Here is an 18471-nt window from a genome sequence, read left to right as displayed (position 1 = left end):
AGTTGCATACGTTTTTCGATTCTTGGTAAACAAATTTTTTTCAAATTTGTTATTGCATTTCTTCAATTGTTTTTTATTGTTTTATTTTTTTTTTGGTGATTGCTTTTAGAACAACAACAAAATATATGTTTTTAGATGTAATTAAAAAAGATCAATTCTGGAAACAAATATATATTTTGAATTCATTAATTGAGTCGCTTGATTTGTTTTTTTTTATTCAAGACTGCTTGCCTATGGTTTTAGACGTTTTTGTGTAGATTTGATTTTGATTTATAAAGCCAATAATTGGAGCCATTACAATCGATAAGTTTCGTGAAAAAATCATCTGCATCTTTTGGCAATAAAATGACAAAAGAATTATTCTTGTATGCTAAACAGATCACAGTTTACTAATAGTTTGTTAATTCGTATCTGATCATTTCAGTTGGGAATTTGCTTTCTGATTTTTGATATATTTTTTTTGTTGATTTCTAAGGTTTGCTCTTTGGTGTGTTGGTTAAATGTTATATATTACTTTTTGATTATGTAAGAACAGTAAGAAAAAGGAGTTCAAAAATCAGCGTTCCGTTCAAAATGCTAAGTTTAAAGTTTAACAAACATTGTGTTAGTGTGTGGGCATGTGTGTGGGGTCATTAAATAAAATTAAAGTACAAAAAGCGAGTGTAGAAAACTATATGACTATATACTATAATTAAACAATTACACAAACAACATTAAGACACAAAACACACATTTATATATTTTAAAGCTTGAAGTAAAAACAAAGATTAATATAAATTTGGGGAAAAATGCCAAGAGAAAGAGAGAGAGAGAGAGAGAGAGAGAGTAAATAAGAGCGCAGGTGAGCAGAACACTTAAAATAATGCCAAGAACTTTTGCTCACCCACGCGCACACACACAAACACATGGAAATGGCGGACCGAAATAACAACATTTTGGTTACAAGGTTACGTATACGTCACGTGTGTTTGTGTGGGATTACAATAGAAAGAGAGGGGCAACAAGAGTGAGAGAGAGATAAGGAGGGAAAGAGAACAAAGACAAAGTAAGATGCAAATCAAAAGCCGAGTGGGAGGGTGTATGTGTGTGTGTCTGAGTGTGTTCGTAGAAGTGTGTTAAGTGCCAAATACATGTAGCGGAGTGTATTTTCTGGCTTTTCAACCATTTTGTTGCTATTTTCGTTTGTTGCGTGCCCAGTAAAAATCATAAAATTAAAAAACAAACATATAAACGGAGTATTGCAAACTGAAAAGAAAGCTGAGGGAAAACAATTTCAACTTTTATGACTCCTTAAGGGGGAGTGAGGGGGAGAAGGAGGAAGAGAGATATATGGGAAGAAAGAGAGCGAGAGGTAAAGCGAGAGGGAGAGAGAGAGAGACTGTACCCCCACGACATTGACATGTGAGCACATCACATCACATCACGCAGAACAAACAAAGGGAATGCAAAACATTAAAGTGGTCGAGGGGGAAGTCCCGGTTTTCAATGGCCGATCCCCTTTCCCTTGCGTTAATCATGACAAATCATCACGTTCACGTTTCGTTTCGTTTTGTTTCTTGTTGTTTCGTTTGTGCCTGTGTTCTTGTGAGCAAGGCCAGACAGTGTCCTCTTCCCTATTGTGTCCTGTCTGCCAACCACTAACCATCAACCTACACCACCACCCTGCTTTAACCCATTGTCAGTCGCCGTCCCATCTTTCGCCTTTCACCACGCGCGTGCCTGATGGAAATGTATTTCAAGTGACATTTATGAAGTGCATCCCTGTCGGTTCGCTATTTTCTCATTTTTTTTCAATTTTGTAGGCTTTTCTGCTAATGAGCATGGATGCCAAAAGGGGGTTAAGGCTAAAGGGGGCTAAAGGGGTTCACTGCGAACGGGTGTTAAGGTTATGTGCGCCTGTGCTGTCTATGCTTCTTGCACTTTTCTGCAAGTTCGCCCTGTTGCCGAATTTCACTAATTACGCAGAAAAGCAGGCAATGCGATTTGCCCTTTTTAGCCAGCATTGGCGCATTAGTGTGTGCTTTTTTATGTGTGTTAGCCTGAGAGTCTGTTGGTGTGTGCTGATATGTGCCACTGTATGTGTGAAATTTAATTTGCTACTCGAGGCCACAAAACGACAGGCTAAACAGAAGAAGTTTAACCAGTTTTGTTTGTTTTGCGTGCCAGTTGCTGCACATGGAAAAAAATGTAAAGCTGCAAATCCACAATTGCACTTTATTGTTTTTCAACATAGCTGAGTCCAACATAGATATTTAAATATTTAAATTATTTAAATCAACTGCAAAATTTATTTTGTAATCAAGAATAAACAAAAATTTATACTGGTTTACGTCGTAAAATTGAGAACAAATGTAATATCTAATTACTTGTATCACACAATTAGGTACTTTAAGTATTAAAACGAAAGTTGAGGCATTAGAAAACTGTTTTTGTCATGCTTAAATTTGGGTTCCCTTCTAAGTGAAATATACGCCTTCCTAAGAAGCTTTCATAAAACAAGTCAATTAACTACTGGATAAATTTATATAAAAAATCTTATATTTGTAGGTCTGCTTAGTTATTTGTTTTAAAATGATAATAAACAATATCTATTGATAGTCTTTCTCTCTTTGTTCTGATTTCTCCTAAATTCGTAGGCAATTTCCAATTTAAAAAGGGCATATTTTTCTCTGTACGCAACGTTTTACAGCCTTTCCCTCTCTCCCTTTGGTTTTTCTTGGTTTTCCTCCAGCCCATTCTTTACTGCCCTCCTCACCCCCCTTTTGAAGTTGTTCATGTTACGCCTTGACAGGACATTTAAATGGCTTTTGGTGTCTGGGTGCCTTGCAGCGCCAATTGCAGCGGCCCCAATTGATAGGATAGCCATCGTTTTGATTTACACTAACACCCCCCACGTTTTGTACCATACGACCACCCTTGGAATTCCCACCCACAGACATTTCGGTTAGATGCATTTCGTCGGTTTGGTTAGTTTGTTATGCGAGTTGCCTTTTGGCTGATTGACTTTTGAATGAAGTTGAAGGTTGTTCTTGTGTGCTGTGATGAGTAATGACATTTCGAGCTGGACTGATTTGATGACTGGATGATTCGCAGTTGGTATTCGTGGATTTCAGTTGCCGCAGTTGTCTGACTGACTGATTGGCTGACTGGTTGGGTGATTGTGACTGTTTCCGGTGGGCGGTACGTGTACAATACCTTGTAGTAGACATAGGCATTGTCCATAGGTTTCTGGGTCTCTCGCTGGGGTCTTTAAGAGCTAATGTTGCTGCAATTGCAATGTTGCAGTGTTGCAGTATTGCAGTTGCCGTATTTATTGCAGAATTGCAGTTCGTTGTACTTGGGCTTAGTGCTTAGTGCTGCCTGGCTGCTATTTATGTAATTTGAGCTGGCCGCAGTTGTTGTGCGCAGGTGTGTGTGTGTTATTGTAATACAATAATAGACTGCCTCCCCGTTACTTTTTACTTTTCCACTACAGTCGTTGTTCTGTTCTGGGAAAACTTGTATTTTCTGCTGCTTCAGCTGCTTCCTGATTCTTAGCGCTGTCTGCTTAATGCAAATGTTGGTGTGAGTGTGAATGTGAGTGTAACCTTCTGGCCCACCACACAAACTCACACATTCTCACATACACACACTCACGCACACAAACACACTGCCACACAGACAGGACGACGGGCTATAAAAAGAAATTGTTGTTGTTCTTCTCGTTGTCCTCTGTTGTTGCTAGTTAATGTTTGCTGCGAAAGATTCTTTTTTATTTTTGGCTGCTGCGGCTGCTTAAGCAAAAATTATTGATTTTATGCTGTTACTGCTGCTCTGGTTTTCAGCTTTTCAGCTTTTCAGCTTTGCTGCTTTGCTGCTGCTTTTCCTTCAGCTGGTGCTGAATGATGAGGATGCAGGGATTGAAAAATGGCACTGGCACTCTCGATTTAAGCTATTATTTGCACACAGACACTGATATTTACAGGTAAAGGCACAATAATGAAATGCTCGACATTCCTTTTTATCTACATCCTTTTGCGGTCAAGGAATGGAATTTTCATTTATATATTCGCTTTTTTCTTCTCTTTTTTCGCAGCACACGCGTTCGCGCCACGAATGGGATTTTCTTTCGCCAATCTACACGGATGGAATATTGGGGTTCGTGCTGGATTTTCGTATCCTAGCACAATCCAAATTCACTTGGCTCTGGCTCGCTGCCCACTACACAAATTTTTCTGCCATTTGCCTGTGCCAAGAACTTTCTTTCTTCAGTGCGATTCGCGACGCGCTCTGCTCGATTCAGGTCTTTTTTTTGGTCCGTATCTCGGCTCGTCGGCTGGAGCGTTGCGTGTACAACTGTTCGCGCCTGCGGAGCTTTTGCGACCACGAGGCATGGCAAATCGCTCATTCGCACCGTTGCCATTCGACCACTCGGCTCTCGGCAGCTCAGCTTTCACTCGTTGCTCGTTGTTTGGGCTCCAAGTCACTCAATTTTCGGCACTGCAAAAGGTTAAACTTTTTACACTCAGTCCTTCGGCTTTGCAGATAAACTATGTTCCCATTCATTGGCAACTAAATCTCAATTGTGTTTCGGCTCTTGGATAGCTTACTTTTATTCATGGATTCTGATTTCGTATATTGGAATGTCTTTTTCAGCTGCTGGCACTCAGTTTCTTGGCTTTAAAAATAAATTTCAGCTCAGTTGGTTTCTATGCAGCTACATTATATCGTCTTAATTTATTTAAAGGTCATTGTTCAATCTCCGATGCGTCACTAAAAACATATTGTCTGACCTTTAACACCTCAATAGCATTCGCCATTTACTTATTCGAGTTTTGAATAAGTTATTTTCTTAGCTAGTCTTAAAAAAGGCTTGTTTTGCACCGTCTGATTACTCAGCTGAGTTTTTGTTTTTTTTGTACATTCCAAATCTTCAAATAATATGGCACTTTAGCAGTTTTGATTGACATTATATCCAATCAAGCAAAAAAAGATATAAATAAAATTACAGGTCAGATAAGAAGTCAGACTAAGTGAAGAGACCTTTACTCAGATGTAACTATTTGATACTATATTATGGCTGTTTCTATTGGCTATGTTTTGTTACTACCAACATTCGGTCATTGACTACTTGGCCTTCGTCACTAGATAACTTGCTCTCTCATCTTTCTATACTTTGGTTAGTCATAATTAATGATGCTTAGTGCTATAGCTCCTAGTTCTTTGGCTTTCGGCACTATGCTAAAGCACTCATCCCCTTAGCTTTCGGGTCTCGGCTCTCGTTTTCGGCACTCGTCCCGATTGAGCCTTAATCCCTAATTGCGCTCACAGGTCCAGTCATGTGGTCTGTGCCACAAGAAAAGCTTTGCAAGTCAGGCGAGAGCTTTTACGTTCATTTACGCTCAAAAGCTGGCGGCAATATTGATTGCTTGCCAAAGGGCCGTAGGGTGGGGGAAGTGGGTGGAAGTGGGAGGGAGTGGGCGAACTCGTTTCACAGCTACTCGCTGCAAGCTTAACCCTGCACTGGCTGCGGCTGGTCGAAACGGCTTTTCCTGCAACTGATGACCTGCGCATGCACATGATGGGATTGCACTTCTCGAGCAGCTGACTTGCGGGTGGTCCAACCGCCCTCCTTTCTCTCCTTGCCATCCCTTTCCTGCCCCGCCCCCTTCCGGATAGGCCGCCTATCGCGAGCCCCCCAACAAATGGAATTCCGGGCCAACTGGCCCGCAAAAGTAGGCAACACTTTGCATATTAAGGCAGCTTCCATTCAATTATTATGCTAAGTGGGCAACTCATTAGGCAGTCATTTGTTTTCGGATATGCCGTTTCAAATTGAATTCCTGTTCGCCGGGCCAATCGATTAGTCGAAGTGAAAACGCCCCCAGGTACATGTCGTTTTAAACGCATTTGTATCTGGTCAACACACTTAACTTTGCAGGGCTTTACTTTTTCTTTATTTTTTTTCGCAAACACTGGCAAAATGAATTTTGCGGTAGGCCGCGTAATTATTTTATGCCACCCCCGCAAAACAAAGAGCTGTGCAAGCCAGCAGCAGCATAATATATCAAGCGTTGAGCGAGGCCCACTGGCAGCCATAACGAGTTGCCAGTACCAGTAACCAGTAAGCAGTAAGCAGCACCCTCTACCCAGTACCCTCTTCCTTTTCCCTTAACCCGTCGCAGCCCCCATGCTTGCCGTGCTCCATGCCCATTATTATTTATGCGTATGCATAGGACACAGGGCTGGCTCTTTGGCCGGGAACTTTATGTGCGGGGGGGTGTCGTGTGAGTTTCATTTAGTGACCTGCGAGTGAAATGCCTGCCGCAATCGGTTGGCGTTGCTGGCGAAATTTAATATAGAGCCTGGCAGTATTTTATGTTGTTTCAGTCATGATTAAAGCCCTGTGTTCTTAGCTTTTAAATTTACGATATGGCACCATTTTTGCTGCTTTTGCAAGGAATGATTAATCTTTACCTATATTATAGTCAGATTTATGCTTTTTTTTACCTATTTTTTTGGGTGCATGTAGAGGTTCTATATGTGGCATAGAGGCTATCTATATTTCGATGTGAGTTTGACCTTAAACCAATTTCATTAGTTTTATTATTATTATAATCAACATTTTTAATTTGTAAAGTACTTTAAAGGTAATACATTTAATACAAAACTGGAAAGCATTTTAATTTTAAATATGTTTCTTTCCCTTTTTCTTATTACCTTTAAATTTGTGGTTTTCGAAGCAGTACCCTTCTTGTTTCCTGTCTTTTTTTTGTGAACCCTTCGCAGGATTGCCTTATTTGAGATCCCCTTCTTGAGTTCTGCCCCAACGCACTTGAGTCCGCTCCTGATTCGGCATGTGGCAATCCCCGTAATACATCTAGATCCCATCGCTTACCCCTTTCGTGCCTGGCTTAGTCTGCTAATTAAAATTCAGCCATTGGCATCGTTTTGCATAGTTTTTAATTGCCAGGGCGTTGCTGAGGGAAGAAAGAGGAGGGCGGGACAGGAGATGGTATAGATCCGCGTGAGGGTGAGCCAAGCAACATGAAAATTTGAATATGGATTTGTGTGGTCTGGCATACTGAGCAGCATACTAAGGCTTTGGTCATCGGCTGTCGGGGGTCAAGACGGGTTGGATTGCCCCTACGGAGGTCTTTAGCTCTGAGTCGTGTTTTTTTTTGGTGCGTACTTTTTTTCTATTTTGTTTTTACGAGTAGCAAACACACACTCACCCTTACCCCCTGCTCCTCCTGAGCGTATTTCTTGATTTCACGCTCCAAATCAAGCTGTCTCGTTGTTGTTTTCGTCGGCGTCGTCGTTGTTGTTGTTGTTGTTGTTGGGTTCAGAAGTGAGAAGGTTGAGCATCGCATAAGTTTGTTAGATTTGTGTACATATTATATGTGTAAGCATTTGAGAGTGCTTGGGTCTGGGCTTGAGTTTGGGTTTGGGTTTGGGTTGGGGGCAAAATGTAAGCCGAAAGTTTGAGCATCAAGCAGACAAAGTGGCGTCGGTTAAATGGCCATAAGAAGTAGACAATAAAAGCAGGAGGACTCTCGTAAAAGAATATTCGCATATTCCAAACCGAGAGATACATGCGTGCCCAGGGCCTCTGGCTTATATAAGAGTGCCAAAAGTCGGGGCAGCAAAAAAAAAGAGGAATAAAAGAGGGAAAAGTCGATTCAATGCGGCTCAACTTGGGCCAACTGCTAAACAAGATGAATTATTGAAAGTTTTTCGCCCCAAAAGGGGGGTGGCATAGGCTGGCAACTGCAGTTTGCAATAAATAGAATCTGCACCGAAAATAGGAAATGTACAACGCAGTGACCTCGAAAGAACTGCGCCAGCCGATTGCTCTCTTTTCCGGCCCTGTTAACGCGGCGTATACGCAACAACTTTTAATTGCTCGCCGGGCACAAAAAAATAAAGGGGGAAAATAAAAAAAAGCAAGGCGAAATTCGTTTTCTTTTGTATATGGGCATGTGGTGGGCGGGTTTTATTTTTCTTTAGTCCGGTTTTGTGGGCTGACTTTTTAATTACTGCTGTCCAGGCCGTGTAACTATGCCGCATTTCCTCCGACCATTTGTTTGCTTTATCAGTGACAAATTAATTTCGAGCCTCACCAATCGCCCGTTAGGTCAGTTGTTGTTCAGCGTTCCATTCAATTGGTACAATATAATCTGCCCAAGACCCCCGACCGCTAAAAAAAAAGTGTAAAAGGCATTACGCAGAAATGAAATGCGATTCCCGAAAAATGCCAGTGGGCGCTGAGCCAAAAATGAGGAAAAAAAACGCCTTTTGAATACTTTATGTGCATTGAAATCCATCGAAATGGCGGCACGAAAAAGGATGTTGAGCTTATGCAAATGGTTTTAACGCCACGGGGTCTGAATGCAGTGCAGAGATAAAATATGAAGTTTGAATTTTAGTCAAGGATAGTGGCCATTCTTGGCTAATATCTGTCATTTTTTATGGCCATTCACAAGAAGGCACATAGAAAATATGCACATCTCAATAGACAGACTGACTTTTGACTTTTTGCTGGCTGTTGAGTTCCCATTTTCCATTACTACAGAAAGATCTACAAATTCAGATTAAATTCCACAAAAGAACTTAAGTTGCATTTCCCACAAAAGCATTTATGCCGAAAGCCAATGGTATAATCACAATATTTTCCCATTTGTACACGGTATTCCCTTTGGCCTTTTCTCCGGCCAGCGTCTGTTGTCCTTAAATAGATTTTGTTTCTGCATCAAGGTTATTTATGCTGCCCACTGGGAATGTGACCAACTGTCTGACCATGCTCTGGAAATGCTTTTTACCATTTGCCTCCCCTTTCTGGGTTTTCCTTTGCCACCGCTTCATATATTTTCTGTGTTTGTGCTTGGCTGCCTTTTGTTCTGTTTTCGCTTAATATTACGCATACGCCATGTGTGTGTGTGGCTGTGTGGGGGTTTAGCTGGGGCAAACATGTAATTAGAGGGGTGGGCGTAAGAGTTTGGATCAGTAATAAGCAGTTGGTTGTTTGGCATGTCCTTGGGGAAGTCGGTGGGTGAAAAGTTAAGCTGCAGTTGCAGTAACTCCAGACTTTGTTTCAGATTGATTTCCCGGGGGAGCACTACCCTGCCCTTCGATAAATAATGGATTGCAACAATGGAGGGGCGTGGAAATGGAAATGCACTTTTCCAGGAGCTGGCAATGCATTACTGTTGCATACATAAATGGGCCAAGCGAAGATGCCTCCATTGTGGCGCCGAAAAGTGTGCAACAAAATCGAGATTTTATTGGGTGGCGAACAATGAAATGACTAAGCTGCTGTCTGAGTGTGCGTGGGTGTAGGCAACTGTGTGAATGTGTAGGTGTGTTCCGGGCATATGTATGGGTAGTTCACTGCACTTAATGTTAATTCGAACGACGTTCATTGATGTTGACTGCCTCCACTGTCCTCATTCTCGTCGGCACAAAGTTGCAAATTAATTAAGCGACAACGGCAACAAGAACAAAACAGTAAAAAATATGCAAAACATGTAGCAAACTGAATGAAACGTGTCAGGCTTTGGCTTTGGCTTTGTGTGCGTGTGTGTATGTGTATGTACATGTGTGTGTCAATGTGGGAAATGAAAAATCAACAGTGGAAAACATGTGTGAAAACACTACGAACAACTCAAACTTTAGTTGGCATAAAAGCGAACATTTTCTAGGATCTACATTTCTGTTTTTTTTTTACTAGATTGTAACAGTTATAAAGCGGTAAGTATATATAGGTTATATGTGAGTGTGTGTTTGTGGGTATATATATTGAGTATATAAGGCTTTGTGTCTGCGTGTGTGTTGGGTTAAATAAAACTTGTTCAAGTTCTGATGTTGCATCAAATGTTTTCGAACTCAAGATGCATAAAAAGTGTGTGTTTTTATTTTTCGTGTTCAGAGAGAAAGGGCAGGCGGGGGGAGAAAGGGAAAATTGTCCCACTCTCCCCCGCTGCCCGTGTACGAAATCATTCTCTAGAGCATTGTTTGCCGAACGAAAGAAAATAAGAGAGAGATAGATTGACAGAGATATACAGAGGTAGGCAGCGAGATGGCGGAGATAGGGACTCGAGACAGGGACTAGCGAGTCGCGACCTCGTCCCTTTTCCAGTTGGGAATTGGCAAAGGGCTCCAAAGTATCTGAATCTGATCGGGTCTTACCTGTTTTTGGGCCATGGCCTGCATTTGCTGGAACATCTGACGCTCCTCCTCTTTGCCTGGAAATGGTTAAATATCTTTCTCAGTTAAAACTCTCTTTTTTCACCCAATCAAAAAAAGACTCACCCATTCCCTTGGCCTGGAGCATTTCCAACAGCTTCTTGATACTCTCGTCGCGGGCAATCAGCGTTTGCTTCTGCGTCTCCACCCGACACTCGAGATCCTTGATCGTCTCGCGCAGAATGCTGATCTCCCGCTGCAGATGGTCGTTCTCCGCATAGATCGCCTCCATCTGCTGCTGCATCTCCAGGTTGGGCTGCCGCATCCGCAGACGCAGCTCCTCTTCCAGCTGGCGCACCAACATGGCTTGTTTCTGTGGGGTACATTATTTGATTAGATTCACAAAAAGAAATGATGACCATAGCTTGTATTTTAAATGAGCTCTAAGTTATTTTTGGCCTAATAATTCATCTTAAGCTCTAAAGACTACATTTATAAATCAACTTCATAAATTTTTTTCATAATTTTTTAAATATAATGCTTCTTTAAGTCAGGGCAACTTGTATGGATTTTTGAAGTAATTAGAGGAATTAAATGATTAGTTGATTAGTTGTTTACGAATAGGACCATTTAACCCAATCATGGAAAAGTATCCACAAGAAAACTTTGTAAGTCAACTTTTTGTATTTTATAAGACAAGCCCAGGCCTATTTTTCCCATTCCTGCTTCATATATACCCGTTTTCTGAGAATTAACTATTATCCAAATTTACTCCTGCTGTTAAGTCCGCACTCACCTGATTCTCCGTGCTGAGCAACTTCAACTGATCATTGATCAGACTGTACTTGGCGCTCTCCTCCTTCCGCAGGGCCCGCTCCTTCTTGAGCTCCGGCGACCAGAAGGTCTTGATGCTGTGCATCGAGCTGCCCAGCTTCTGGTTGGTCAGCTCCAGCTCCCTTTTGAGGTTGCCCAGCTCCCGCTGCAGGTCGGTGTTCTGGTGCTGCAGGTCGCCCAAATAAGCTCGATCCGAAGTGGGGCCCATGCCCGTATTATAGCCACCCATGGCACTGGGGCTCTGGCGCGCCGATCTGCCGTACAGCTCGTCCTCTAGGTACAGTCCCCGCTCGAGGGATCTGTCACGGGAGCGATCGCGGGGCTCCCGAATGGGTATGAACTCGCGGTCGTGGGGATCCACGAGTCCACCGCGATCCAGAGATTGGTAGCGGGTTCCTAAGAGGGGTTATTAAGTAAAATCGTTAGTTAAAAATTGTTTCAAAGGGTTTGCAGTGGAATAAATTAGATTTAAGATCAAGTTTATAGATCAAGAGGTCAATTTAATCTGTTATCTTGGTTGAAAGCCTTGTGTTAAAGATAAACTTTATCTAAACATTGAGAGCTTTAATTCATAAATATGACTATTCGTTAAACAAGACCAGATTGACCCCTTTTAGAGAAGGCTTAGACGGTCATTACTTGGATAGTCCATGGCATGGGCCATCGGTGGTCTGCTGGCGCTCCGGCTGCGATGGTGTCCCGCTCCGGCCGGACTTGTTGGCTCATCCATGTCGCGGTAGTATGGACTGCCCATTGCTGAAATTCACACACACACAGAATTCATGAGGATGACCAAATGAGGATGACGGAACGGACGGGTGGTGGTTTTATCTCTGGTGGTGGTTCAGGTGGTTGTTTCGTGTTTTCGTTTCGGCTCCTCTTCCGGCCACCAGAACAAACAGAACGCAACCAAAAAAAAAAAAAAATAGTATACATAGTGTTTTTTTTTCTAGGTGGCAACTAGTGCAGTGGATTCTCAGCCTCATTTTCATCGTTTTTTCTTAATTCTGTTTTTTTTTTTTTTGTTAGGTTAGGTTAGTGGCAAGGAACGCAGGTAAATTATAAAAAAAAAAGATGAAGAAAGGAAAATAAAGGAAGAGTCAACAAACGAAGGCTGGGTAAAAGTGTTTGTCGTGTTCTGGCTTTGCTTTTCCCTCCCACAACTTGCAACCACCCACTCGTAAACCAGCTACTTTGTGTGTCCTGGCTTCTGGCTGCTGGCTCGTATTTCAGCCCACCTTCGAGGGCCATAAACTAAGTTTTGCCCGGCACGAAATCATTTTGCACGTCAAGAGCACGAAACTAAATTTGTGGTTCCGCCAACGTCCTTGTTCGTCAGTGTTTGGTGTTCAGTGCTTAACTCATAAATGGTTTATTTCAGCCCCCTGAATGGCGGCCAAATGCTAATTAGCTGGAGTAATCAAGTGCTGACCCCGTTCAAGTGCAAAACAGTTTAGCTAACCATAATTGTAATCCAGTTTGAGGCTTTGATGTCAGCGCACGGCCCCGGGCAAAGTTTTCAGTGATAGTTTCAAGGTGCACTTTTCCACTTTTTCACTTTTCCGCAGCGGTTTTCTTTGCATCAATGGCTCAGCTGTGGGCCATTTCCCAGTCCTGTTTTTCCCGGTTCCCGGTTCTAATGCAATTTCCCGGCAGCTGCAACAGCGTTCATTCAATCCCCCACATGGAATTCAATTTGCATGTGTTCCAGTGGTCGAGTGTTCGAGTGTTTGAGTGTTGGAGTGTCGAGTGCCGTTTGTGTGTGGGTTAATTGAAATGAAAATCGGTAGAGATTCGCAGGATGAGTGAAGCGAAACGAAATACGAAATAAATGAAAATCGAATCAAGTGAAATGAAATGAAATCAAATTTATGTACCATGCGCATGCGTGTGATGTTAGACAGAAATAATAGACTTTAGTTAGAAATTGCATTAGTTGAGTCGACTACAAATAGTACGAAAATGAAAATAGTTATATATGGCGGTTAACAAGTAGAGAGCTAGCGAGCGGTATATACATAGTACAAATCTCAGAACAGAAGCGTTAATTTTGCGTTAATGAATTTGACGGAATTTGGAATGACGTCTGTTAGTAGATCGGTTCTAGATCGGTTAAAGCATAGCCAATTGATCGAAATGGAGGAAAATATATAGCTCTCGCACAAACACGATACTGGCCAAGTGCAGGACTACGTTTGTGCTCGGTTTGCTTGGACTAGGTCCAGAGATTCGTTGGTCGGGTTGGAGTGGAGTGGTCATTCACCTAAAGGACTTCCGCGTGGAGCGCCGTAGTCCCGGGATGGGGATCGATCGACCGTCGGCAATTCCTGGAGACGCCGCACGCGACCCGGACTGCGCACACCAGAGCTAGTTACTGGATTATATTCGTCACGTGACATAATCCGCGGCTCATCCGCGGCATGCAATCACACAATCACGGAGTGCAAGTGCAAGTGGAAGTTCGGCCACCGGACACTTTAAATGCAACGTTGAACTTTGATTTCGGTTCTCTGGATGTTGTATTGGCCTCTCGGTTGATATGCTCGGTTTTGATTGATTAATTGATTGATCTATTCGCGACTCTCTCTCTCTCTCTCTCTTGTGCGGCATCTGCAAGTGGAAGAAGTGAGAACAGAACGAAAAACATACACACAATAGTACAATGGCACAATGGTACAATGCCACAATGGCACACAATCGAGATGCTCTCTCTCGCTCTCTCGTGATAAGCAATATAATACATTACGCATACGCCCCGGTGCACACTGAAAGCCAAGGCTTTCGCCAACCCAAACGTGCCGCTCTTCAGCGGCTTCCTTCTTTGCATTTAAATTGGCTCTAGCTCAACTTGCATATCCTTAACCTTTTTACCTAAATCTCAGTCAGGAGCTGTCTCACTACCGGGCCATAAGCGCATAAACAAATACCATAAACAGACTCAAAAGGACTCAAAAAAAAGGGGGGATGGCTGCTGTGAAGCGAACACATCTCGCCGAGCATTGCATTATGGCGGCTCTATGCAAATGTGTGTTCTTTGGTTCCATGGAGACGGCAACAAATCGCATGCAAATTGCCACTTGAGCGGTTGCTTCTCGGTTGAAAGAAAGTCTCCCACAAAAACTGGCAGGCGGAGTTTATGCGGTATGTCTTACATTGATCTTGGCCTGTCTAATCATTTGGACATTGCAAATTGTTGTTAAAAATGGTATTATTTCAAGCGTGATTGAATGGAGGGAAAGGAGGCCTTAGCAGCTTTGCTGGATACACTTTTTAATACATTTGTAAGGCTATGGTACGCTCTGGAGACTAACAAATACTTTTGGATTTTTCATTAGTACTTTCTAATATTTTTGTAATATTTTAACCTATTTTTTATTTTTAATAATCCATTTAATTTCTTTCCCATAAGTTCTTTCTGTTATGAATTGAAATTCCACGATGGTTAACAGAATATTGCCTATAAAGAAGGAAAGTTATTTATGGTTTTTCACTGACATAATGTATTCTAAACTTTTTTGTAGACAAAAATTACTAAATTTTTATAATTTTCTTAATCAAAATCTCTTTACAAAGGTTTTCGGACATTCTTAGAACTTAAGTAGAATATATAAAAAATAAACAAATTTATATTTTTTCGAACCCAAGATCAAATTGAATACCTAGATTCTGATTCTAAAATTAAAATGTTTAGATTTGCAATCAGGAATTAATGAATTGATTTTATAACGGGTTATCCAACATCTAAACGATTTTGCTTAATTTTTCTTACAATTAACTGATTTGAAATTCAGCTGTGAGTGTCATGAATAGCAAATTGCAATAAAACCGCCCGCATAAACAATGCGGAATCTGGATGCTTTGGATGCCGTGGATGGGCCAAGAGTGCGGATATGAACGACTGCAGTACGGGCAGTGCGACAGCTGCAGCGGCTCAAAGTGAAAGCTAAACGAATCAGCAAGCCGGAAGCCCATTCACAGCCACCAAAGAGGAAGTCTCCGCCTGATCCTGTTCCTGTTTCTGTTCCTCTTACGCTGTGTGTTTTAGTGAAGTGTGTGTGCCAGAGAATGGCGACAAGAAAAGATGGAGGAAGCGCCAGCAGATGAGGTCAGGATATGGCAGACAGGCCATAAAATATCAGGCCCAGATTCGATTACATCGCCATGCCATTAGGGAGCCCCAGGCGCAGCACTTTGCTGGGCAAACATATATATATGGAATCTATATATATGCAACGTGAATATGTAGTTTGTAGCAAGGCGACAGATTGCACTTTGAGCTGCATACTTAAGGGACCTGGAGCTAAAACTGGAATTGTTGTCCGGACTGTGGACTTCGGACGGATGGCCAGGGGCCATCTTATCAAGCTATCTGCTCCGAGGGCCTCCACCCCAAAACAAACATGTTGAATAGCCCCGAAAAAACGAGAGAGAGGCGTCCAGGGAGAGAAAAGCCGGAGAGAGAACTCACCACACTGTGGGTAGTGCGCAATTGCGGTTCATCTCACCATAGCACTTCCCATTCCGCTTTCTCTCTCCTCTCTTTTACTTCCTCTCTCTTTCTTTCGCTCACAACAATAGCGTCATCGTAAAATATTTTGCCGTATTTTGTTGTTACCACTGCCACAATGTATGGATTGGCGGCGTTTTCTTTGCCCGCACATACACACACTCACACACACTATTACTCATTGGGCACATGTAAAATAAGGCTAAAATTTGAAATCAATAAAAGTTATTCGACTGATCTAAAATTAGAGCAGGCAACTCAAATAACAATCGAAATAAATAAATAATAAAGGCAAACACCGCAGCATTGACACGCAAGGTAAAACATACTGGCACACCCCAATAAAAAGAACCAAAAAATAAAAAATAACAAATCATGCGAGCATGGGCATTCAAGCTGCGTTGAGCCTGCCCCACAAAAAAACCCAGCCACAGATCTAATTATAAGTTTCCAAATTGCTTGCCAATCTCTGAATGATTGATTGATCGAACGGGGCGTATGGGTAATGCATGGAAATTAGACTACATTTACTCGCTAAACTAAGTTACTTGGCTACACGTTCTAGGACTCCAACTAAGTCTAGGCAAACGGGGATCATAAAATATATATGGTCCAGGCCATAAAAGAGGAAGAAAAGAAGATACAACAGATACGGAACGGGAGATAAAGGTAAGAGTACGAGTAAAAGAGAGAACAGAGTCAGGCATAGGAAAAAGAAGGAAAAACTGATTACTCATAACTGATTACGGTTAAATTATGGGAGCTCCTGTTACACAAGGCATACGCACAAATCAGAAATCAATACCGCTTACGATTCACATCACAAATTGAAGTTCTTTTTTTGTGTGTGTCTGTGTTTTTGTGTCTCTGGATGTGTACATATATTGGTGTGGGTGTCGTTTACGTATACGTAATATAGTTAAATAGCTCACCCGCTTTGCTTAGGCGATGAATTTTGAATGATTTTCCTTAACGAACTGCGGGCGAATGAAAACTGTCTAATCTATCTGCTCCTTCCGCTGCTCCTCTTGCTCCTGCTCCTCCTTCTTCTTCTTCCGATCCTCCGCCTCGACTTCCGCTTCCGGTTTTCAAAGCCCGCACACACTGACGCACTCGCGCTGCAACTACATGTGTGTGTGGGCGATTTGTTGCTCGGCTTTATGGACGTTGCCAATGCAGCAGTTGGGCTTGTGATTGCGCTTGTGATTGCGTTCGTGTTGGTGTTTGTCGTTGTCGTTGTTGTCAGGCGGCTCAATGGGCATTTCCGGTTCCGGTCGGCTAGCTGCTTGCACTAATTTAGTTGATGACACTGGCTTAGTTAGTTTGTTGACTTTTGTGGCGTGCGCTCGCTGGCTAATTGCATTTTGTGTATGACTTAAACGGGTTTTTGTTTTATGTACATGGCTGTGTGGGAGGATAATTAAACCGCGTGAGTTTCTAGCTAAACTAATTAAAGTCTTCATTCACAAAGGTTTTTATTTTTTTTTTATGTTGTATTTCAAGTGGTTTTGGTGGCTTCGTGCCCAACGAGGATATTTTTTTACACTCGCTCCCGCTGACACACATTCGAGGCACACAACACACACAAAGTCCCGCACACACACAGCGACACAGAGAGGTAGGGAGTTGAAGAGTGCTCCGCAAAATGGAGTGGAGAGTGTTCTACGCACGAGTTACCCTCACGAACAACGTAAGGTTCGACGTAACGAAAGGGGGTGAGGGGGTGGAGCTGAGTGGGTGGTTTTGGGTGTTTTGGGTGGCTCAACATTATGCTGGCACCCCTCCACCTTCTGCCACTTCATTCGCTCGGCTCTAGGCTCTGTTATACAGCTTATAGCTTTTCAAACTTAATGTCTCTTTGTAGGCGTATGCGTGTGTGTGTGTGTGTGTGTATATGTGGTGTGCCTGTGTGGGTGTGCGAGTGTGTGTGTATAACTCGCATGGCTTATATGTAGGTTGAAGCAATTTATAATAATTTTTCAGCTTTTTGCCCCAATCGATAGGCAGCGTTTAGTGGGGCAGATTACTCCGTTTGATTGACAGTGTGTGTTCGTACATGTATTATATATGTATATACGTATATTCACACACACACGAATATATATATGTATAGGGTATATCTTTAATGGTTTCTTGAGCTTGTCACACGAATTTGCAGGGCTGTAGGCGGCTTTTTGCCCCGCTCGCTTTGGTTTTAGCTCGCTTTTTTTTGCACTTTTTGCAGGAAATCACTTTTCTGTATCCAGGGAGCAGCCTCTAGCGCTATTGCTGCCACTCACGCACACTCACACACTCGCACACACACAGGCACAGTGATACACACACTTTAATGGGGAACTTATGTATTTAATCGAAGCACTTTTGCCAGTCAATGGAATTTTCTCGCGCTGTTTGTTCACTTTTCTCCGCTGCGAATGCAATTAAGTTGGATTTTTCTTGGCCTTATACATTTCTCAGCCAGATACATATACTGCGCGAGTGTGAGTGTGTGAATGTGTGGGCATGCAAGAGTGTATTGGTATTCGTGTCCGTGTGTAAGTGTGTGTATGTTCCTAACCCAAAAATGTATTGTGCGGCAGCTGAGGTGGCCCGTTTTCGGCAACGCCGTTGTCCAACTAACTACCCTCAAAGAACTGAGCGCCGCTCGTGCGAGCCAGTCGCTAATATAGTCGCCGATTCGTTGGCTAGTGGTGAGTTTTCCGACTTTTCCGAGTTTTCCGACTCTTCCATTCCTAAAAAGTGCTAGTAGTGAGAGCGAGCGGGTGAGCGCGTGATTGCAATCAATGAATTTTCCTTTCGGCGCTCGCGCACTTTGGCAAGTGCTGGCATTTCGAGTCGCTGCGAGCTGTCAGCCTAATGGATTCCGGAATTCCAATACCAAAATATGAAGCCAGCGCATTGCGTTACACGCTACTCGAAACTGGGTCTTACGTGCTGCTCCGAATTTTGCGTTGGCAATGCTGCGC

The 18471-nt window shown here is 42.6% G+C and overlaps 1 protein-coding gene across 1 annotated transcript in view; it reads right to left on the bottom strand.

Moving 5' to 3' along the window:
* The window catches only part of LOC128256542 (plectin), a 38884-nt gene extending 20728 nt beyond the window's left edge, over positions 1–18156 (bottom strand). The window contains 7 exon segments of the mRNA XM_052986974.1: positions 10168–10223; positions 10291–10537; positions 10961–11394; positions 11638–11754; positions 13262–13608; positions 16438–16909; positions 18063–18156. Of these exon segments, the coding sequence (XP_052842934.1) occupies positions 10168–10223; positions 10291–10537; positions 10961–11394; positions 11638–11754; positions 13262–13397 (990 nt within the window). The 5' untranslated portion in view covers positions 13398–13608; positions 16438–16909; positions 18063–18156.
* Positions 18157–18471: the final 315 nt, after the last annotated feature.

The sequence above is a fragment of the Drosophila gunungcola genome, assembly GCF_025200985.1.
Source record: "Drosophila gunungcola strain Sukarami chromosome 2R unlocalized genomic scaffold, Dgunungcola_SK_2 000020F, whole genome shotgun sequence".
Lineage (NCBI taxonomy): Eukaryota > Metazoa > Arthropoda > Insecta > Diptera > Drosophilidae > Drosophila > Drosophila gunungcola.
Note: the sequence above shows the minus strand (reverse complement) of the source record. Positions and strands in the feature narration are given on the sequence as shown.